The 20,972-nt window shown below is 45.1% G+C and overlaps 1 protein-coding gene across 1 annotated transcript in view; it reads right to left on the reverse strand.

Moving 5' to 3' along the window:
• LOC135220562 (uncharacterized) overlaps positions 1-20,972 on the reverse strand; it is a 120,698-nt gene that overhangs the window by 89,057 nt on the left and 10,669 nt on the right. Inside the window, exon 2 of the mRNA XM_064257785.1 lies at positions 15,490-15,701. Within this exon, the coding sequence (XP_064113855.1) occupies positions 15,490-15,696 (207 nt within the window). The 5' untranslated portion in view covers positions 15,697-15,701. The remainder of the gene's footprint in view (positions 1-15,489; positions 15,702-20,972) is intronic.

A 20,972-nucleotide genomic window follows, 5' to 3' on the forward strand; every position in this document is an offset into this window, starting at 1 on the left:
TATGTAACTACTTGTTAAGTTGCATACACAAAATCACTAAGCCTTAAGGACACCTAAAAAGTCAATATTATTTGTATAGTATATAAGTCAGAGAACAACACAGCAGCTGATGAACCTTTCATTAAAGCTGCTACATTCTTGGTAAATCCAAGACAAAATTTTGTTAAAGAATTCTATACTATTAGGAAATTTCTTTGCAACACAATAACTAGAGAAATATGACATTTTTATAATAATATAAAGTTTCACTTATACTTACCCGGTGGTTACATATAGCTGTCGTCTCCTGACGTCACGGCAGAATTTGAAATTCGCGGTAGCGCTAATGGTTTGACAGGTGATCCCTCTACTCCCGCCCTCTACCGGGTACCGGGAACCATTCCAACCATAAATCAGAAGTTTCATGCCTACCTGTCCATATGAGGGGAGGAGGGCGGGCTTCGTTATGTAACCACCGGGTAAGTATAAGTGAAACTTTATATTATTATAAAAAAGGGATTTTGACGTAAGGAAAAATCTATTTCTGGGCGATTGGCTCGTGTCGCCAGCGAAATATCCTTTAATCTATTATTTCTAGGGTAAATGTACTAACACATACCAGAGAATAAATAAATAAAGAAAAAGGTCAGTACAACTGACTCGCTCACCCTCCAAGAGGGTGTCGGTATGAACACTATGGCGAGTGAGACCACTACCACGAGCCGAATGCCAATAGAAATCTCCCACTACCAAATCCCCACAAGAGGAGAGCCGACCCACAGAGTGGGCAGCAACTACTACTACTCCATCCCATGCTGCCGACTGCTGCGCCTGTGGTGGCCATCCTGAAGTTAGCAGACAATCTTGGGCGATGGGATGGGTAGGGCGGGATTTCGCTGGCGACACGAGCCAATCGCCCAGAAATAGATTTTTCCTTACGTCAAAATCCCTTTTCTGGGCTCAGCTCGTGTCGCTGCGCGAAATCGTACCAGAGAAATAGCACAAGATTGTAAAGAAAATTCAACAAAACAAAAAATAGGTCTCAAATAAAAGGTAAAATAAAATAAAAGAATATAATTGCTAATAAAGATACATATACACAATGATACAAATTAGAATATGCTTAAATTAAACTTAATTCTAATACTTTCCTTAACTTAAGGTAATTTATATATATACAGGGGTAATATGATATATCTGTATCAAAATAGTATCTGTGTAAAGATATGTATCAGAAATCAGGAGCAATTAACATAATAAGTTGAACAAAACAAACTCAACAATAATAACATATAAAGGAATGTATATAACTTAATATACAAAACCCGTAACCATTACAAATAAGATGTATCCCCTAGCATAAAAATAAGGGGATGACATCCAAGAGATCAATATTCACAATCAATTGTGAGTGCCCCTAGCAAAAAAATAAGGGACACCCACCACATCATCATAAAAGCAGCTAAGACACAAGGTAACCGTAGATGAACAAGGCAGGGATAGACGAACTGTTGGGTGAGGCAGGTAGAAAGGAGGACTGGATCTTCTACTAAAGATTAGGTAGAGTCGGGGGAAACTATGTTACCCGCTGCTACTGCTGAAAATTTCAGAGCTTCCAAGGACTTTAAGTAATGACGTTTGAACACTGTCGGCGATTTCCATCCAGTATACTTTTTCAACTCATCGAAGTTCATATGTTGGAAATAGTTAATCGAGGTGGCTACTGCCCTGACATCATGTGCTTTTGGAAAAGAGTCAGGATTGGCTTGTTTAATGAAGTACAGGATTTGTTGCCTGATGCCTTTAATAGATAAAGTACCACCTTTTTCTCTCTTAAAGAGAGGACCCGATGAGGATGAGGAGGTCCTAGACAGAAAGGCTCGTAAGGTTGAAACTGGGCAAAGAGATACATCTTGTGGAAGGGGTAGTACCTTCCATGGTTCCCACCTCATCAAAGGATCTTCATTTTTAGCTATAAAACTACGTTCCGGAGAAAGTAGAACTTCCCTGTGGGAAGGAACTGAATATGATCCGGGTCTCTGGATAAAGCCGACAGTTCTGAAATTCTAGCTCCTGAGGCCAAGCTTAATAAAAATAGAGTTTTTCTTAAGAGCATAATAACGAGCATGTGTCATTATCAGTTTCTGAAGCCAGCTTTAGAACATCGTTTAAGAACCATGATACCGACGTAGGCCTTACAGAAGGTCTAAGTCTAGCACACGCCTTGGGAATAGACGAGAAGTAGGAATCTGTCAAGTCTATGTTGAAACCAAATTGAAAAATCTTTTTCAAGGCTGACTTGTTTGTCGTAATCGTGCTAGCTGCTAAGCCTTTTTCAAATAAGGATCTGAAAAAGGATATAGCCGAATTGATTGTCATGATCCTAATCTCTGATTCTCTCAGGAAGGTTGCTAACTTTTTGACAGCAGCATCATACTGTCTCAAAGTTGAATCTCTTTTATCGATTCCAAGAAGAGAATATTTTGAGGGTCAATATTCGCATCCCTTTTCGCTGCAAACTTCATGAAATCCATAAAGTTAGGGTTTTGAGAATCCCTGAGGAAGCGAACACAGTCTTCGTTTGTACTGACTGGGAGAGCCTGGGGGACTGGGAATCCGAAGAGGGCGAAGACCCAGTTCCAGAATAAGAGGGTACCAATTGCTCTTCGGCCAGTCTGGGGCTACTAGAGCCACTTGACCCTTGAATGTCCTGAGTTTGTTCAATACCTTCATGAGAAGATTCACTGGAGGAAAGACATAAATCTTCTCCCAGTTGTTCCAGTCTAGAGCCAGGGCGTCCGTGGCATAGGCCAGAGGGTCCAGGTTGGGGGCCACATAACATGGGAGTTTGTGGTTCGCTTGAGATGCGAAGAGATCCACTTGTAGGCCTGGAACTCTCTGAAGAATCCATTGGAACGAACTGTTGTCCAGTGACCATTCCGACTCTAGAGGTACTGATCGGGATAGAGCATCTGCTATGACGTTTTCTCACTCCAGCTATGTGGGTGGAGGAGAGATGCCAACTGAACTTGTCCGCCAGGGAGAGATGGCTACCATGACATGATTTAGATGACGTGATTTGGAGCCTCCTCTGTTTATACAAATGTACTTACCACTGCGCTGTCCAAGACTAGCTTTTAGTGTGGGAGTACTTTGGCGGCCGTAACCTTTTCAGAGTCAAGAACACTGCCATTGCTTCCAGAAACGTTTATATGAACTGACGGAACTGAGGTGACCAGGTTCCTTGAACTTTCTTGAACTGGGAATATCCTCCCCAACCGCTTAATGAAGCGTCTGTGTGGATGGTAATTCCTGGTGGAGGAAACTGAAGGGGCACTGACACCGATAAGTTCTTGACTTTCGCCCAAACGGCCGGAGTCGATTCCGTAGAATCAGAGGGACTGAGGATAATTTGTCCCTGGACCTGACATTTGCTCGTGAGCGCCAGATTCTGGTTAGGTCTTTCAGTTTGGCTTTCATCAGGATGTTTGTCACTGATGCAAAACTGGAGTGAACCCAGGATCCTTTCCTGAGTTCTTCTTGACGCCAGTTTGTGGCTCAGAAATTGCTTGACTGACTTCGCTATTTCTTTCCTCTTGGCTGATGGAATCGACAGAGTATGGGAGGATAGATTCCATTGAATGCCTAGCCACTGAAAGTTTGACTCTGGAGTGAGTCTTGACTTGGTCCTGTTTATCTTGAAGCCTAGATATTCCAGGAACTGAATCACTTTCAGTGTTGCTCTGTTGCATTCCTCGACTGTTGAAGCCCAGATCAACCAATCGTCGAGAATACCGCTACTACCATAACCCCTTGCGATCTTAGTTGTTGAACTACTACTTCCGCCAGCTTCGTGAACACCCTGGGTGCTACGTTGAGCCCGAAAGGAACTACCTTGAAGGAGAATGTCTGGTCTCCTATCTTGAAGCCCAGATACGGACGGAAGTGTCTTGCAATAGGGATATGATAGTAAGCGTCTGTAAGATCGATAGAGGTGGTGACGGCCCCACAACGGGGAAGTAAGGTCCGCACCTGCGAGATCGTGAGCATCTTGAACTTGTCGCAGCGAATGGCTAAGTTTAAGCGGGACAAGTCTAAGATTACCCTTCTTTTTTGTGAGCCTTTCTTTGGCACGCTGAAAAAGCGACCTTGAAATTTTAACCTGTTGACTCTCGCTATAGCTCCTTTCTGAAGGAGATCCTCCGCATACTCCGTCAATTCCTTGGAAGGAAGTTGGCGGAAAGGTGGGCTCGCTAACCAACTCCAACCCAGGCCTTTTGACACAATGCTCTGAGCCCACTTGCTGAAGTTCCACCGGTGGCGAAAGTGAAACAGCCTCCCTCCTACCTGAAATTCCTCATTGGTTTTGGTAGCCTCCTCGGCCTCCCCTGAAATGTTTGCCTCTATTAAAGGGACCTCCCGATCCTCTCCCACGAAAGGATCGCTTACCTCTGCCTCCCTTACCCGAGCGGTCATACTTCTGGGAAGCTTGACCCTCGAAGACCTGATTGTAGGCTGGAGAGAGAGCGTAAGAGGTGGAGGGTTTAGGCTGAGGGAGATAACATAAATCGGCTGCGATTGAGCCTTTGAGGTAGAGGGTTGGGCTGTTTGCACCAAGGGAACAGCCGGAACCTGCTGAGAAAAGCGTGGCTGCTTCTTCTGGTAGGGCTGGAAACGTCTGGGTTTCCTTTGAGCCTTACCCTTACCGGCTTGATCCTGTCGTCTTTTGGCCGTAAGACCCCCAACGGTCTTTAAGGCTTTGGTTCAATCTCGTAGCCTCTGCTTGAACCTCCTTCACCATTGCTTCTGGGAAGAGGTCTGCTCCCCAGATGCTTGACGTAAGCAACTTATTCGGCTCGTGCCGAATTGTTGCTTCTTGTAGGACATGCTTCCTACAATTCGTCCTAGCAGTGGCGAACTCAAACATATCCGACTGCACCGTTTGAGTCAAAGATTTGGTAAGAAGCTTAAAGAGTGGCTCCGATCCATAGGCAATGGTAGCCACCTCGGTCATAGCCATGGAATTAATGGATCTGGCTAACCGCGATTTGGAATCGAATTCCGCCTGAATAAGGCTATCGGGAAGCCTAGGTAGCTTCTCACCAAACTGCTCCATACCACAGTCTGGTTTTAGTTTGACAGCTGGGAAGGTGTTGGGCAAATCTTCCCACAATTCACCGGCTGAAGGAAGTAAAGGAGACGTAGGATCTGCTTCCTTCAGCTGAGGCCATGGAATCCCCCTTCTGGGCTGCTGGAATGGTGGTTGATCGCGGATCTTTGTCAAGAAAGGGAGCGGGGTACTCTCTTCCAATCGTAAAGATCGTAAACGGACTCTTAAAAGGTTGGAGTTTTCGTTGTTGGAACAATCCATGTCCTCTAGACACCTGAGCCATTCTCTCTGAGCCTGGTCTCGTGAATAGAGGACTGTCTCCTTTGGTACCTTATCGTCCCGAGTCATGGCTGAGGCGGTGAGCCTGGCGTAGCCGATGAACGGAGGCTGAAGGTCTTCCGGGTAGAACTCGAAGTCTTCAATCCTCCGAGTTCCACATTCCGGGATAGAGATAAGCCCGTCCTGGAAGGGGGCGTATGACGCTACTCTCCAAGGGTTGTTCATTGAGAACGGAGGTAGAGAGTCATACGGGGGTAATTGGGCTCCACCTGTGCGAAAGATGGAGAAGAGGCTAGTGGAGCTTGGCTAAGTCGGCTATAATGTTGTCCTGAGAGGTGATCCTATCAGACAACCGGGAGATCATTTGTTCCATGCTGTTCTTCAGAGAACCAACCAGATCGCCCACTTGTTGCAACAGACCAGCGTTGGAGTCCAAAGCCGGAGCTGCTGCGGAGGTGGAAGGGTGGCTCTGCACCGGAACCAAAGGAAGCGGAACTGACGACTCCGCTGGAGTATGAGATCTCTCCCTGGAGGATTTACTCCTAGAGGACTTAGAGCCGGACCCAGAAGCTTTAGATCTCTCTGCTCCGGGTTATTCCTAGCCGGAGACTTACGAGAGGAAGATGACGCCGACGCCGACTTTTTAGACGACGACGACGTCTTCGTCAAGGTTTTCACTGCTTGACCTTTGACCTTGGGTCTAACGGAAGCGTCAGGAGAAGTATAAAGTTCATTACCCGTAAAGCCTTGGAAGGATGGAGAGGTTGCAGGGGTAGAAGATCCAGTAGCACCCAAGGGCATCCCTTGGGTGTCCAACGTACTTACCTCGACCAACAGGTCGTCTGCACCTACCATAGGTTCAACATTAATATCAAGCGTCGCGACTTCCGAGGAGATGTCCTGGCCTTGGTCCGTCAACGAGGCAGCCAGCTGTTGCTGGATGAAAGCGATAGTCGGGGCCGCCTCTGCTGGGTCGACGTAGCCTGTAGCCTTGCCTCCGGGGAAGATTAGTACCGCCAACTTCTTCTCAAGAATGTAGGGCATACCCTTGGCGGCGTTCTTCCCAAAACCGCCGACCCAGGCCCGCAGGGTTGCCAGTGCGGTATCCCTCACAGCCGGAGCCTGGAAGAGAGGGTATTGATTAGATTTTAAGATTAAACTTAAAACTAAAACCAATATAAGCTTAACTTAAAATTATAGGGGCTACAAAACCCCATGAATTTTATCTTAAGTTAGGGATTAATGTAAAAACTTAAGCACTATAACAAATGAAGACCAGTTAACGGAGTTGGAATACTTACCCCGTCTAAGAGCTGGCTCACCAGATCATAACAGATGGTACACGTCTCGTGGTACCAGACCTGGATGTCCCCGTGCGGAGTCGCGCATGGAGCATGGACCGGCAAACTTCATGTCCACATGGGTCTTGAAGTGTGGCGGCGCATCCCGGATGCTCACAGTTGGTGGTCTGTAAGTGAAAAGACACATGAGTATCTTAAAGACTCTCACTTACAGGCTAAAGGACAGAGGAACTCCGTTGCATGCCGGAGCTCGGAAAAAATTTGGGCATAACCCCTCCCTTATCGCCTGAATAGGCTATAACCCCGGAGAGATCCGGTGAAGCAGGTAAGGGAGGGGGGATGGTTTAAGGTAGCTTAAGATAAACTTAATAGTTTAACGAAATAGATCTTAAACCTATAAAACTCGAACGTACCGGACTAAGTCCAGTGCGTGGCGGAGTGTCGTAACTCAGCGAGACGGAGTGGTTAGAGGGACCAACCTGTCTGCCCCGGTCCACCCTGCTGGGTGGACTAGCACCTTTGCCGCTGGGATGCCAGGTCTCCGGCGTAGTAAAGGAGCCCTAGTAAGGTGGGAAAGAGCGAGAGGACATACAGACTCGGGCTAGCAACGGAGCGACGGAGTAGCAACGGAGGGGGGAAAGGCCAGTCCCCCCCCACCTTACCATCCGGCCGGACCGAGAAGCCGGAGAGGTCGAGTCCAGTCTGGGTCTGTTCCGTCCCTCTACTCCCTCCGCCTGGGGGGAGAGAGGGAGGCGGGCTCGGGTATGCGGAGCGAGCATGGGCAGACCGACCCACCCCCCCCGACTCTATGGAAGAGCGGGAGGGGGGGAAGGTGACTGGACAGGCGTCTGGCTGCCCCGTGATCACGTAGTGACCATGGGGCGGTAAGTACAAAACAATGGACAACATAGCCTAGAACATAACCAGCTGATCAGAGAGATGCTATCGGGAAGGAACAACCGAACTGAAGAGCGGGTAGCATAAAGGCCCATGGGCCAACACTAGGCTAAACAAAGCCAGACGCCTAACTAACCTAAACAAATAACATAAAAATAATTCAAATGAATAATATGAAAGAAAGAAAACAAAATAGTAGGAGAAAAAATCCAGGAGTGTACGATTAACCCGAAGGAAAGTCTACCACTCAAAGCTAGCCGAGGCCGATACTAAGAGCCGTGGCTAGGGTCTGGATGGAAGGAGCCTACATAAGGTAAACGACATGCATGCATGACAAAACCGTGTAGACCGTACCCTAAACAAAGCGGATGACTAAAATAGAGCGTACTTAAGTAAGGGGATGTTCTGGGTATGGGTGACCAAGAACGAACCCACCACGAGGCAGAACATGCTGCCATGCTTCCGACCTAGAGTTCGTATTTATACCTAAAAAACGGCAAATACGGGCTCAGGGCCGGAAAAAACCAAATAGCAATAAACACTGAGTACTTAACTTAGCTGCTGCGATGGCTGCACGCTCCATGATAAAGAAATCCAAAGAAAAGGGCACAAAAAACACAGAGTAAAAAAGGGCACGTGTGTATCGTGTGCGCTAACTGAAAAGGATGACCACCAGAGGCGCAGCAGTCGGCAGCATGGGATGGAGTAGTAGTAGTTGCTGCCCACTCTGTGGGTCGGCTCTCCTCTTGTGGGGATTTGGTAGTGGGAGATTTCTATTGGCATTCGGCTCGTGGTAGTGGTCTCACTCGCCATAGTGTTCATACCGACACCCTCTTGGAGGGTGAGCGAGTCAGTTGTACTGACCTTTTTCTTTATTTATTTATTCTCTGGTATGTGTTAGTACATTTACCCTAGAAATAATAGATTAAAGGATATTTCGCGCAGCGACACGAGCTGAGCCCAGAAATGTCATTTTCACTTATATAACTTACCCGGTGGTTACATATAGCTGATTGACACATTTAGGTGGTGGGACAATGGCAGCTAAAATAACAACTGTTGGAATTATCCGAAGATATAGGTTCCTTACCTTTAAAGACCGCTGACTCAGTGGTTACTGCCTCTGTAGTCTGCTGGCCTTTATTGTACCGACAGGATATATGGATCCGTGCGTCGGACACAATAATAAGTACTTGCCGTTGAGGACGTGACCGTAACGGACAAGACTATAATGCCCCTGCTCAGGGCGCAGTACAAATCACCACAAAATACAATGAAAAACGAGGGATCACCACAACCGTTTAAGAAATACACCAGACATTAAAAGACTGAAAGATACTCAAAAAACTCCCTGTATCTTCAGACAACCTTAAAAATACAAAAAACATAATCAAGGAGAAAAGTTAGTGAGGATGGATACATCCTTCTCTCCCTCACCCAATACCGTGTCAGTCACAATGAATGGCCCCAATGTACTGCAATTTTCATATGTGGTTTGCAAATCTGTCAGATAATGAGATGCGAAGACAGAATTGCTTCTCCAATATGTAGATTTAATAATGTCTTTCAAAGACAGATTACGTCTAAAGGCCATAGACGTAGACACTGCTCTAATTTCATGAGCTTTGACTTTAAACACTTTGATATCTGAGTCCTGACATTGTCCGGTGCCTCAGAAATCAAATTCCTTAAAAAGAAGGAGAGAGCGCATTTTTAGAAAGAGGACGAGAAGGATCTTTCACTGAACACCACAGGTTATCACTCTTACCTCTTATACCTTTGTCTTTGACTAATGTCTAAGTGCTCTCACTGGACAGAGAAGACATTCAGGCTCATTAGGCCCCACTAACTCCGAAATGTTCTTTATAGAGAAAGAACGAGGCCAAGGACGTGAGGGATTTTCATTCTTAGCCAAAAACCCCAGCATTGATGAGCAAATGGCATTGCCCTTCCTTAGCCGAATCCAACCTCTCTTATCAATAGCATGCAGCTCACTGATTCTTCTAGCTGATGCTAAAGCACAAAGAAAAAGGGTCTTCCTGGTCAGATCTCTAAAAGAACTAGAGGAGATCGGTTCGAATCTATCTGACATCAGCCATTTAAGAACTACATCCAGGTTCCAAGCTACTGTTCTTGACTCCTTTGTCTTGGTCGTATCAAAGGAACGAATCAGGTCTGAGAGGTCTTGATTATTAGAAATGTCTAATCCTCGATGTCTGAACACAGAAGACAACATAGCTCTATAACCCCTAATCGTCTGGGTAGAAAGCTTCTTCTTCTCACGAAGAAAAAGAAGGAAGTTAGCTAACTGAGCTATAGAGGTCCTAGAAGACGAAATTCCTTCTTCTTTGCACCAAGCTCTGAATTGGACCCACTTAGCTTGGTACACTCGATCAGAGGATTCTCTTCTGGGTCTAACAATAGCCCTTGAAGCTCTCTTTGAAAATCCTCTCTTTCTGAGGAGATGCTCGACAATCTGAAGGCGACTAGTCGAAGAGCGGACAAGTTGTGATGGAACCTCAGAAAGTGGGGCTGTCTGAGTAGATCCTTCCTTAACGGTAACTCTCTCGGAAAGTCCGTCAACAGCAGTAGTAGATCCGGAAACCATTCCCTGGCCGGCCAAAAGGGGGCTATCAGAGTCATCCTGACGTTCTGATGACCTCTGAACTTTGCCAGAACTAATCTTAGCATTTTGAAAGGTGGAAAGGCATACAGATCCAGATTTGACCAGTCCAGAAGCATGGCATCCACTGTAAACGCCTCCTCGTCTGGAACTGGGGAGCAATACAGTGGTAGACGAGCTGTCTTGTTTGTGGCAAAGAGATCCAACTGAGGACATCCCCAAATCCCCCAAAGCTTCTTGCATATTTGAGGATGTAACGTCCACTCTGTGGAGAGGACTTGTCCTCTCCTGCTGAGAATGTCTGCCTTACATTCTTCGAGCCTTGGAATAAATCTTGTGCTCAAGACAACCTTGTTCTCTTTCGCCCAAATGAGTAGGTCTCTCGCCGCCTCGCACAGAGAGAACGAGTGTGTCCCCCCCTGTTTTTTTATGTAAGAGAGAGCCGTGGTGTTGTCTGCTTGAACCAGCACTACTTTCCCTCTTACCTCTGTCTTGAAGTGCATTAGAGCCAAATGAATCACCTTCAACTCTTTTAGATTTATGTGCCAGCTTCTCTGATGAATCTGCCAAAGTCCCGACACTTCCTTTCTCCCCCAGAGTAGCTCCCCCACCCTTTGTCCGATGCGTCTGACAAAAGCGTAAGGTTGGGGCTCAACTGGCTTAGAGACAAGCCTTCCTCTAGCCTTCCTTCTGATTTCCACCAAAGTAGGTCCTGTTTGATTCCTTCCGAGATGGGGAACACGAAGGGAGTCTGGAACTTCTTCCTTTGCCACTTCTGCTTCAAGTAAAATTGAAAAGTGGTTCATGTTGAGCCTGCCCAGACTTACAAATTTGCTCTATTGAAGCCAAGGTTCCTAAAAGGCTCATCCACTGATTCGCCGAGCAAGTTTGTCTGACGAGAAATTCGTCTATTTTGTTCAGGCAAGAGTCGATCCTTTGGTGAGACGGAAAAGCCTGAAAAAGAACTGAATTCAGTCTCACTCCTAAATAAACTATCTCCTGAGAAGGAGTGAGACATGACTTTTCCTTGTTTACTAACAAACCTAGGCTTTCCGTCATCCTTAAAGTCTTTTGTATGGTCCTCCACACACTTCTGTCTGGACCTTGCCCTGAGAAGCCAATCGTCTAGATACATGGATATTTGTATCCCGTCTAGATGAAGCCACTTTGCTACTGACGACAGAACTCTGGTGAACACTTGTGGAGCTGTCGACAGGCCGAAGCAGAGGGCCCTGAACTGATAAATGCGGCCCTGGAACACGAATCTCAGGAATCTTCTCGATTCCGAATGAATCGGAATAGAAAATAAGCGTCCCGAAGGTCTATGGAAACATCCAATCTCCAGGATGAAGAGCTGCTAATACCGATTGGTCGTTTCCATAGAAAACTTCGTCTTCAGGACAAAGACGTCAGGGCACTGACGTCCAACACCGGTCTCCAACCCCCCGTGGCCTTCTTTACCAGGAAAAGGCGATTGTAAAATCCTGGTTCCTGCGGAGAGTCCACTAACTCTATGCCCTCTTTGCCAGTAAGGCGAGAACTTCTTGATGGAGGGCAGCAAACTTTTTCGGAGTTCTCCGAGTAGGCTGACAAATTCACAGGAAATTCTGTGAGAGGGGGGTGCTTGATGAACGGAATGGTGTATCCTTCCTTCAGGACCTGGACCGTCCAAGGATCCGCTCCGAGATGAAACCAGGTCTGCCAGAAAAGGTGTGTAATCTGGCTCCTACTGCTGTGTGGAGGACTACGGGCCTACTTCTTGATGGAAGAGGGAGTGGTTTTAGAAGAGGCTCTACCTCTCCCACGAAACCTGGAGGAAGATCGAACGGGAGCTCTCCCTCGAAATGGTTTAGGAGCTTCCGTGGAGGGAGCACTCCGAGAAGCAGAAAGAACCGGAGCTATCTTCCTGGGCTTCTTCACTGACTGTGATAAAAGATCCTGGGTCGCTTTCTGTGTTAAAGATTGAGCGATCTCGCTCACAATCTCTTGCGGAAATAGGTGTTTCTTGTCCAAAGGAGAGAAGAGCAAGGCAGACTTCTGGTTCGATGAAACCCCTTTCGACAAGAAGTAGCACCAAAGCTGTCTCTTCTTCAACACTCCAGAGGCGAAAATGGCAGCGAGCTCCGAAAGCTCCATCACAGATGCCTTTATCGAACAATCCAGTTACCGAGGCAAAATCCTTCAACTGCTCCTCCGAAAGTCCAAATGACTTGACTTTCCTGGCCAGCGAAGCAATTGCCCAATCCAGGAAGCTAACAACTTCAAAAACACGGAAAACACTCTTGCAAAGATGCTCCAGTTCATTTGTTGAAAAGAAAATCTTAGCAGTATTAAGGGCTGCTCTGCGGGAAGAGTCCACGAGACTAGAAAAGTCTCCCTGAGCGGAGGCAGTCACACCCAGGGAAAAAACTTCTCCAGTGTCATACCAGACACGGCTCCTTGACGAAAGTCTCGAAGGGGAAGACAAAAAAACATTTTTCCCCTGTTCCCTCTTCTCCAAAAGCCAAGCGTTAACTTTCTTGATAGCTTTCTTAGCCGAAATCGAGAGGACGAGACGAGTGAACGAGGACGAGGAGTCAGGCTTACTGTCCTTTTTCCACTGCGAACTAGGGAGGAAACTGGAACGGAAGGCGCAAAAGAATCTCCAAAGTTGTCAAACGAAGGATCGTAAAAGGAGTTTATACCCCGACAAATGCTTGTCTTTTTCTGTAAGTCCTTCTCTTTCTTCCTCCAAATCCGAAGCTTCCTTCGACGAAACTGGCGAACATTCCATCGGAAGAGGAATCCTGTTCGGCGAAGTCACACCCTGACGCGTCCGAGGAGGGTGTGAGAAAGCAGGATAAGACGTCTGAGCCTGTACTGAGACGTATCCGGGCGGCTGAGCTGGCGGCTGCGTTGGCGGCTGAGCTGGCGGCCGCGCTGGCGGCTGAGGTGGCGCTCGAGCGAGAGCCTGACGTGGCGCCATAGACGGAGTCAGGAAAGAGTCCGACCAGGCGCCTGAAGTGGCGTCTGAAGAGGAGTCACATGGAGAGTCTGAGCCTGAAGAGGCGACTGCAAAGGAGCCTGCGAAGAGGACTGCACAGTAGTCGTGGAAGATGTAAGGCGGTCGGGAGCGCATTCGGGGACGAAAGAGACTTGCCAAAAAGCTCCAAGATACTGCCTAACTTGGCATTCATTCTGCCTTCAAACACCGAAGGTTGAGGATCCACCAACGTAGAAGGCGCGGGCGGGAGGTGTAGAAGGATGATCCACAAACACGTCTGGAGCCGCAGGAGTTATCGCTTGAGGAGGCTCTGGAAAAGGCTCCGAAGGAGTGTGCGTGTTCGGCTTCTCCACTTCTATGAGAGAAGGGCGATAAATCGAAACCGCCGGAGAAAAAGCTTCAGGCTCCTCCCAAAAACTACAAGAAGGTTCGGCAGCCGCCACCTTCTTGGGAACCGCAGCAGGCGAAACATCGCGCGACCTTTTCAGCGGTCTAGAAGTCTTATTACGCCAACCTCTATAAGAGGAAACATCTGAACTAGAGTCACTTGACGAAAAACACTTCCTCGCAACACCTTTCCAATGGTGAGCGACAGCATCCTGGGATACGGGCTACAGGGATTTGCTTGAGGGGGCGGCTGCTCAGGAGCAGGTCCCGCTCGCCTCCCTTCGGTTTGTGCGGCATGCCTCCTCCCAGGATCTGGGGAGTTGACAGGGGCCTAGACTAGGAGGAATGAATGCGGGCCGAACAACCACCTCCTCCACTACACTTGCACTAAGTAATTTATCACAATTAACTACCCACTTCTTGCACTGTCTCACCCATTTTCTGCATAGTGGTGAGGAAAGAGACAAATTTCGAGTCCATATCGGCTCGTAATACTGACACGGGATCGGGATCGGGAGATACAGATTCGAGGGCAGGAGCAACCACTACGGGGTTAATAGGAACAGGATTAATAGAATTCAGAGGAATATCCTGGCTACTCACTAACTTAGAAGATCTCTGTGAAGCCTTTCTGATTCTATCTTTTTCTAACTTTCTCATATACTTTCCCAGTGCCTTCCACTCCTGAGATGTTAGAGACTTACATTCTTCACACGTATTCTCAAAGAACATTCACGTCCCCTACAACTAACACAAGTAGAATGAGGATCAAGTGAAGCTTTAAGAATTCTAGTCTTACACCCACTACTACACACCCTATACTGAACAGAGCCGGTGTCAGACATCGTGAAGAATTCAAAATAATTCCTAAAAAGGACAACAATATCAAAACCAAAATAACTATAGCGCTAGCAAAAAGATCAGTAAACTCAAGGTACATCACCAAAAGGAGAAAACCAAGATGATCAAATCCAACTTCCAACCAGCAGAGGAACCGTGTTACCGGTTCCGACGGCAGGAAACTTCTGATTTATGGTTGGAATGGTTCCCGGTACCCGGTAGAGGGCGGGAGTAGAGGGATCACCTGTCAAACCATTAGCGCTACCGCGAATTTCAAATTCTGCCGTGACGTCAGGAGACGACAGCTATATGTAACCACCGGGTAAGTTATATAAGTGAAAAAAGTCATTACCACAGACATAGCAGCCCACAAAGGTAGTCATGTCTCACCAATGATATAGTTGGGTTTTTATTCCTTAAGAAGAAAATGCAAGCAGCATGGCAACAAATGTAATGAAACAAATGAGATTGGCAATGAGATAATATTGATCAAAAATAAAAGTTTTCGACTGGCAGTCAGGCCAGCAAAGTGTAACAGATTTATTCTATACAGTGGCTGAAAGAAAAGTGAGTGCGACATTCGTAGAGTGAGGGATATCCCCCCAATCTCACCTGCTGACCATTTGATTGACATGATTATACCAAGTTTAGACCATTTTCCAGCTTGGACTACAAGATACGTATGCCTATATAAAAGGCAACGCCTTTATGAAGTATGAACAAACACTTATTCAAAGTCCATAAACTATATTAGTACTTATATAATCAAGGCAAAACAATCACGAAAATGAAGAAATGACATCTAATATAAGCAAAATAGCAAAGAGCATAAATTACGGAAGAACAAGAACTGGTTAAGTTCTGGGGAGCAAAGTCAACAGGTCTGTACAGGCAGGCAGACACACTTGGAATGATTATTTACTTCCAGAAGGACTTGGGAGCCAGGATGAACAAACAACAAACTGGATCTTTCTCGTTCTTTTGGGCATGTCATAAGTGGTTGGTTTATATTGGAAACAAATAAATTTACACTATCTTACCATTAAGTAAACAGGCTTTAATGAAAACAAATAAATTTACAATATCTTACCTCTAAGTATACTGGCAGTATTACAACAAGTGCTGTTGTAACTATGACCAGCAAAGAACAGTGCACAGGTAAGTACCAAGGTGGGAGCTGATCCAACAAAAGAGAGGGTGGAGCAGCAGTTATAACTACTGACTCTTCATTTATCCCTTCCAAGTCATCAGCACGAATTAGAGTTTGAAGATCTTCCGAAGCGTCACCTTCAGCCATGGTAACTGAAAAAAGTATCATTAAGCACAAGAGAATGTTATTTTTTATAGTAATTCAAAATATCACTGAATCTCTGACATCTATAAGTCATATAATATCTGTCTTTAGGTAACCATTTTACCCCTTATTAATCCTTAACATTAAATTTTCTATGTCAGCTTTTTCTTTTGTGGGGTAAGACATGAAGTGAGTTCTCTCTGTTCATCTCAGCCTAGTGCAATTTTTCCCAAAACTTCCATCCTATTTGAGACTTAATCTATACTGTTTCCCATTATTTCTTGGACATTCTTAATGACCACCTTATTGATTCAAACCATCTCAATCCACAAGTTCTCAGTCTGTTTTATAGCTATCAGACAAGGCAGCTATTTGCCAATTTTTAGTTTGTAATGTTGTTGTGATGTGTACTTACGTACGGGTTTGCTTTTTTATTCACTTATTTATTAGTCAGTCTTTTCTTTGGTAACTTGGTTTGTATTTGTTTCTCTTGTAGTTTGTTATATGGGGCAATCTTCATCTATATTGCTTTGTTGTTGAGTTTCTCTTTTCTTAGGAACTAATTGTTGTATATTGAGATTACTTACGGTCTGGACGTCTTGCAGATTCTGAAATTATATTAATTCAATTCTTTCATTTATCCAGTCTCTCAGGAGGGTTTTGCATGGATACTTATCCTTAGATTCTTGGCAAGTTAAACACCACTTAGTTTATCTTACTTATTATTAAGAGTACTAGTTCTACATGATACAAACTACACAACACTACACAGGGCACAGAGTATACTGACACATGGTTTGCGTCCAGAGGTTAATTCCTAACTGCACTTCTCCGAGACCTCAAGTAAAGTCTCAACCTAACCTCTAAGTTCAGGCTCCTCCTTAACTTCTACTAAGACACATCCTACTTCTTCTTGAGTGGCTTTTCTTACTTCCAGTGCCACCCCTGTGTGAATTTAATTGGTTGTCCTAATCTACAGTAACCACCCACTGAAGGTGTCAAAGTTCAGATTTTCCACTGGAGTTTGCAACTTACTGTTTTGGCAAGCTGCTGCCTATGTTTTGTCTCGTTTTTCCAAACTGCTGTTACTGCAATGTGTTCCTACCACACTTCTACTCACTTTTCTACCTGTCCTGGTAGATTCTTTCATTACTCTACTAGTGGAATTTCCTATCTAACTGTCCCTACATATTCATAGACAGACTTCTGGTTGTATTCCTATCAACATGTATGAGCTTCACATCAACCAGGCCATAAATTTTAGTATGACAATCTTTAGTCACAAAATGACATTTTTATAATAAAATAAGATTTTATGTATACTTACCAAGTAGTTACATAGCTATAGTTTCTAAACCATCGGCAGCTAGAATTTTTTTAATTTGTGGTAGCGCTAGTTTGTTTTGGTCAGGGAGTGAAGGACCAACACTGCCTGAAAATATGACAAATTTTCTAAGACAATTTGTATTTTTCATAGCTACAAACCTTTGGTCTTAACAATAAGATCATTTCTAGCGCCTAGCTGGATCCGGGTAAATCGCAGATGGAAGCAAGGAATCTTGTGAGATCTGGCAACACATGCCTATATCTGGTGAAGAGTGGCCAAGGACCACGCACCCATGCCACCACGCCACCACATCTGTCTTTTCTTAACCGCCTGGACGAGAGTTGTGGTTGACCTCTCTCGGCCTTTACCGGGTTCATTGCCAGTTTCGCTTGTGCTTTAGTGTGTGTGTGTGCTGTTATTATGGCTTCTTCTGCTCCATCTCAGCCTCGTCAACGTGTGTGCCCCAGAACTACAGGTTTTCCGTGTTCTCGTTTTCTGACTTTGGCTGCGACTGACCCACACGTCACTTGCAGTATGTGTCACTCTAATGTTTGCAGAGTAACGAATCCCTGCACGGAATGCCGTGTGTGGCCTAGAGAGCAGTGGAAGTTATTTTACAGTGAGAGGGAGCATCGTAGGGTTTCTACTCTTCCTTCGTGGGAGGGTTTTTCTTCTCCTCTTCCCGATGCTTCATCTCCTGCTGCTGTCACACCCTATGCTAGTGTTGTGCCTTTGTCCCCTTCCTTTTCCCCTATTGATTCGTCGTTGGCAGTATTGGGAGGCCCTCAGGTCTTGAATGGAGGAAAAGCGTACAAGTCCTTGTTCGACCAGTCCATGAGCATTGCATCCATCGCCCATGCTTTTGGGTCTGGGGCTGGTGAACAGTAAAGGGGGAGACGATGGTTTCTTGCTGTGGCAAACAGATCTATCATCGGTTTTCCCAAGAGTTTCCACAATTCGAGGCATACCACTGGGTTCATCATCTATTCTGTTTGAAGGACCTGCTTCCTGCAGCTTAGTTTGTCCGTGAGTACATTGAATTTCCCCTGAACAAACCTTGATATTAATGTGGTCCAATTCCAATTCACCCATAACAGCAGGGTTCTTGCCGTCTCACAAAGAGAAAATGAGTGTATCCCTCATTGTTTCCTTATGTACGAGAGAGATGTCGTACTGTCAGAATGTATCACCACTACTTTGTTGCGAAATTTGTCCGCAAACTTTAACAATCCCCAGTGGATGGCAGTCAATTCCTACTGATTTATATGCCACTGTTTTTGTTGTGCATTCCAAATGCCTGATACTTCCTTTTCCCCCAGAATCGCTCCCCAACCTTGATCTGATGCGTCTGAAAAGAACAATAGTTAGGGCTGAGCGGGAGGAGAGATCCCCCTTCTACAAGCCTGTCTCTTAACTTCCACATTTCAGGTCCTCCTTTACTTCTTGTGTGATATGGAACATAAGAGTCTGGAAACTTCTTTTTGTTCGCCTGTTTATTAATAGTCCTAATTCCCGAGTTAAAGTCAGAGTTTTCTGAAGGTTCTCTGTGCACTTCTCCTGTTTGTGACCGGAGAAGCCAACCATCCAAATAAAGGGATATCCTTATCCCGACTAGATATAACCATTTCGCAATGGGAGCTAGCGCTCAAGTGAACACTTGTGGGGCAGTCGACAGCCCGAAACACAGCGCTCTGAACTGGTATATTTGTTCCTGAAAACAAATCGCAGAAACCTCTTCGAGTTTTGGTGCATTGGAATGTGAAAATATGAGTCCTCCTTATTGATGGAGTTCATCCAATCCCCCAATGGTTTGATGAAAGGACCGGCTGATTTGTCTCCATCTTGAACTTTGTCTTCTGCACATATTGGTTCAGGGTACTTACGTCCAATACAGGTCTCCATCCCCCGATGACTTGGGGATTACGAAAAGACGATTGTAAAAACCTGGGGCTAGTGGCTCTTCTACTAACTCTATTGCTTTCTTTTGCAAGATGGACAAAACCTCTTCCAAAAGGGCGATGAATTTCTTTAAACTTTCTGAGTAAGCTCTCAAAGCTATCGGAGAGTCTGAAAACGTTGGTTTTCTCTTGAGAGGAATATCGTACTCTTCTCTTAAAACCTTTACGATCCAAGATTCTGCCCCTCTTGCTTCCCATTCTTCCCAAAATTGAAGGAGTCTCGCTCCTACTGGTGCATGAAGGACTGATACATTACTTTTAGGTCAAAAGGTTGGTTGTGGATTTTTTAATAGATCTAAGGATGAAACGTGCTCTACTCCTTGATCTAGGGAAATATCTACTGAATCCCCTGCCCCAAAAGGGTTGTCCTTGCCTGACTGGCAGGGGACGTACACTGGGAATATTTTCTCGAGACGTTTTAGCAGGTTGTGATGAGAGAAGATCCTGTGTTGCCTTCTTTTGCAATTCAGAGGCAACTACTATTTGACAGCTCTGGACTTCAAGTTTCTGGTGGAGTAATAAGAAAGATGAGGGGGAAAGATTTTTTTTATACACATCATTTTGTAATTACAGTTATATTATTATTATTATTATCTGGAAATAGTACATTCATGTAAGTACCATCAAAATTCTCTCATCTCAGAGAGAGAGAGAGGAGAGAGAGAGAGAGAGAGATGAGAGAGAGAGAAGAGATGATAGAGAGACGGAGGGAGATGAGAGAAGAGAGAGAGAGAGAGAGAGAGAGAATATTTTAAAGTGACCTCAGCCACTGAAATGACCCTAAGAGAGTTCTGGAAGGATCATTTCAATATCTTTAACTGCATAAGTCTTTTAGATGAGGCTTGGCAGGGAGTGGACTTCCAGGACAATGAACACTACTTGGAAAAAATTGTGGCCAGAGTGTTACCTCAAGAAGGATTTTCAAGGATTTGAGGCTGACCCTGACAACCTACACCTGTTGTGGAATCTACTGTATCTCTGGGAGAGTCCATGGGCTTGGAAGCGAGTGGCGAGGATGTGGAATAGTTAGTGGACACCCACAGGGAAGAGCTAACCCCTAATGAGCTGCAAGACCTTCAGGAGGAGGAGGAGGAGGAGATAATGTGCCTACTTCGGTAATTAAGGACATGTCTCTACTTCAGTGATTAACCCCTACGGTACCACACGACGCACAATCGGCAAGCTGCTGCATCCCGCATTTTCCCAACTTACCCTAGAGACCATTTAACCCTGAAAGAAATGGTTATACCAACATCTATTCTGCTTTACATATTGATGGAAATGAATGTGAAGTCATATTATACACACATGGTAAAAAAATTTTTTTTTTTTATTTATATATATATATATATATATATATATATATATATATATATATATATATATATATATATACACACATACCATACATATATATAACATTTCCTTCTACTTCTCATCATATCAACCTATGTATTTTCCCTTTTGTCTAGGGATTTTCTTGAAAAAATAATGCAGCTCTCTCAGTAGCCCATGAACAGTTTTCAAAACATTATCATAAAAAAAAAAATTATATGCATCCCCAGGCATAAGGAAAAGTGCATCCCCAAGCATTCGATTTATCCCTGAAAAAAAACGTCACGAAAGTTTGGCAACATTGTTAGACGATGACCCTTGAATATGTTGGTAACATATGTAAACCCACCTTCCACCTCTTGTTTTTCCGCATCATTATCACTTATTTCATCTCTTGAGAGCTCGTCATCACTCTCATACTCTTCCTCAGAAGGAACATATTCCTCGGAAGAGATATCACTGTTCTCACACATGGTTTTGCAGTAAAAATGCAAATAAAACGAAGAAAATCATCAGAGAAAACAAAGAAAATCGTGAAAGAACATGCATGAACTCAACATGACTGTGCATCAACTGATGAGGAGGCTGTGACATCATAGCCAAGAATGTCCACGATCAGCTGAAAAAAAGGAGCAGCAGCTTAGTGTGTTAGTACAGCC

This window comes from Macrobrachium nipponense, chromosome 2 (genome assembly GCF_015104395.2).
Source record: "Macrobrachium nipponense isolate FS-2020 chromosome 2, ASM1510439v2, whole genome shotgun sequence".
In the NCBI taxonomy this organism is placed as follows: Eukaryota; Metazoa; Arthropoda; class Malacostraca; order Decapoda; family Palaemonidae; genus Macrobrachium; species Macrobrachium nipponense.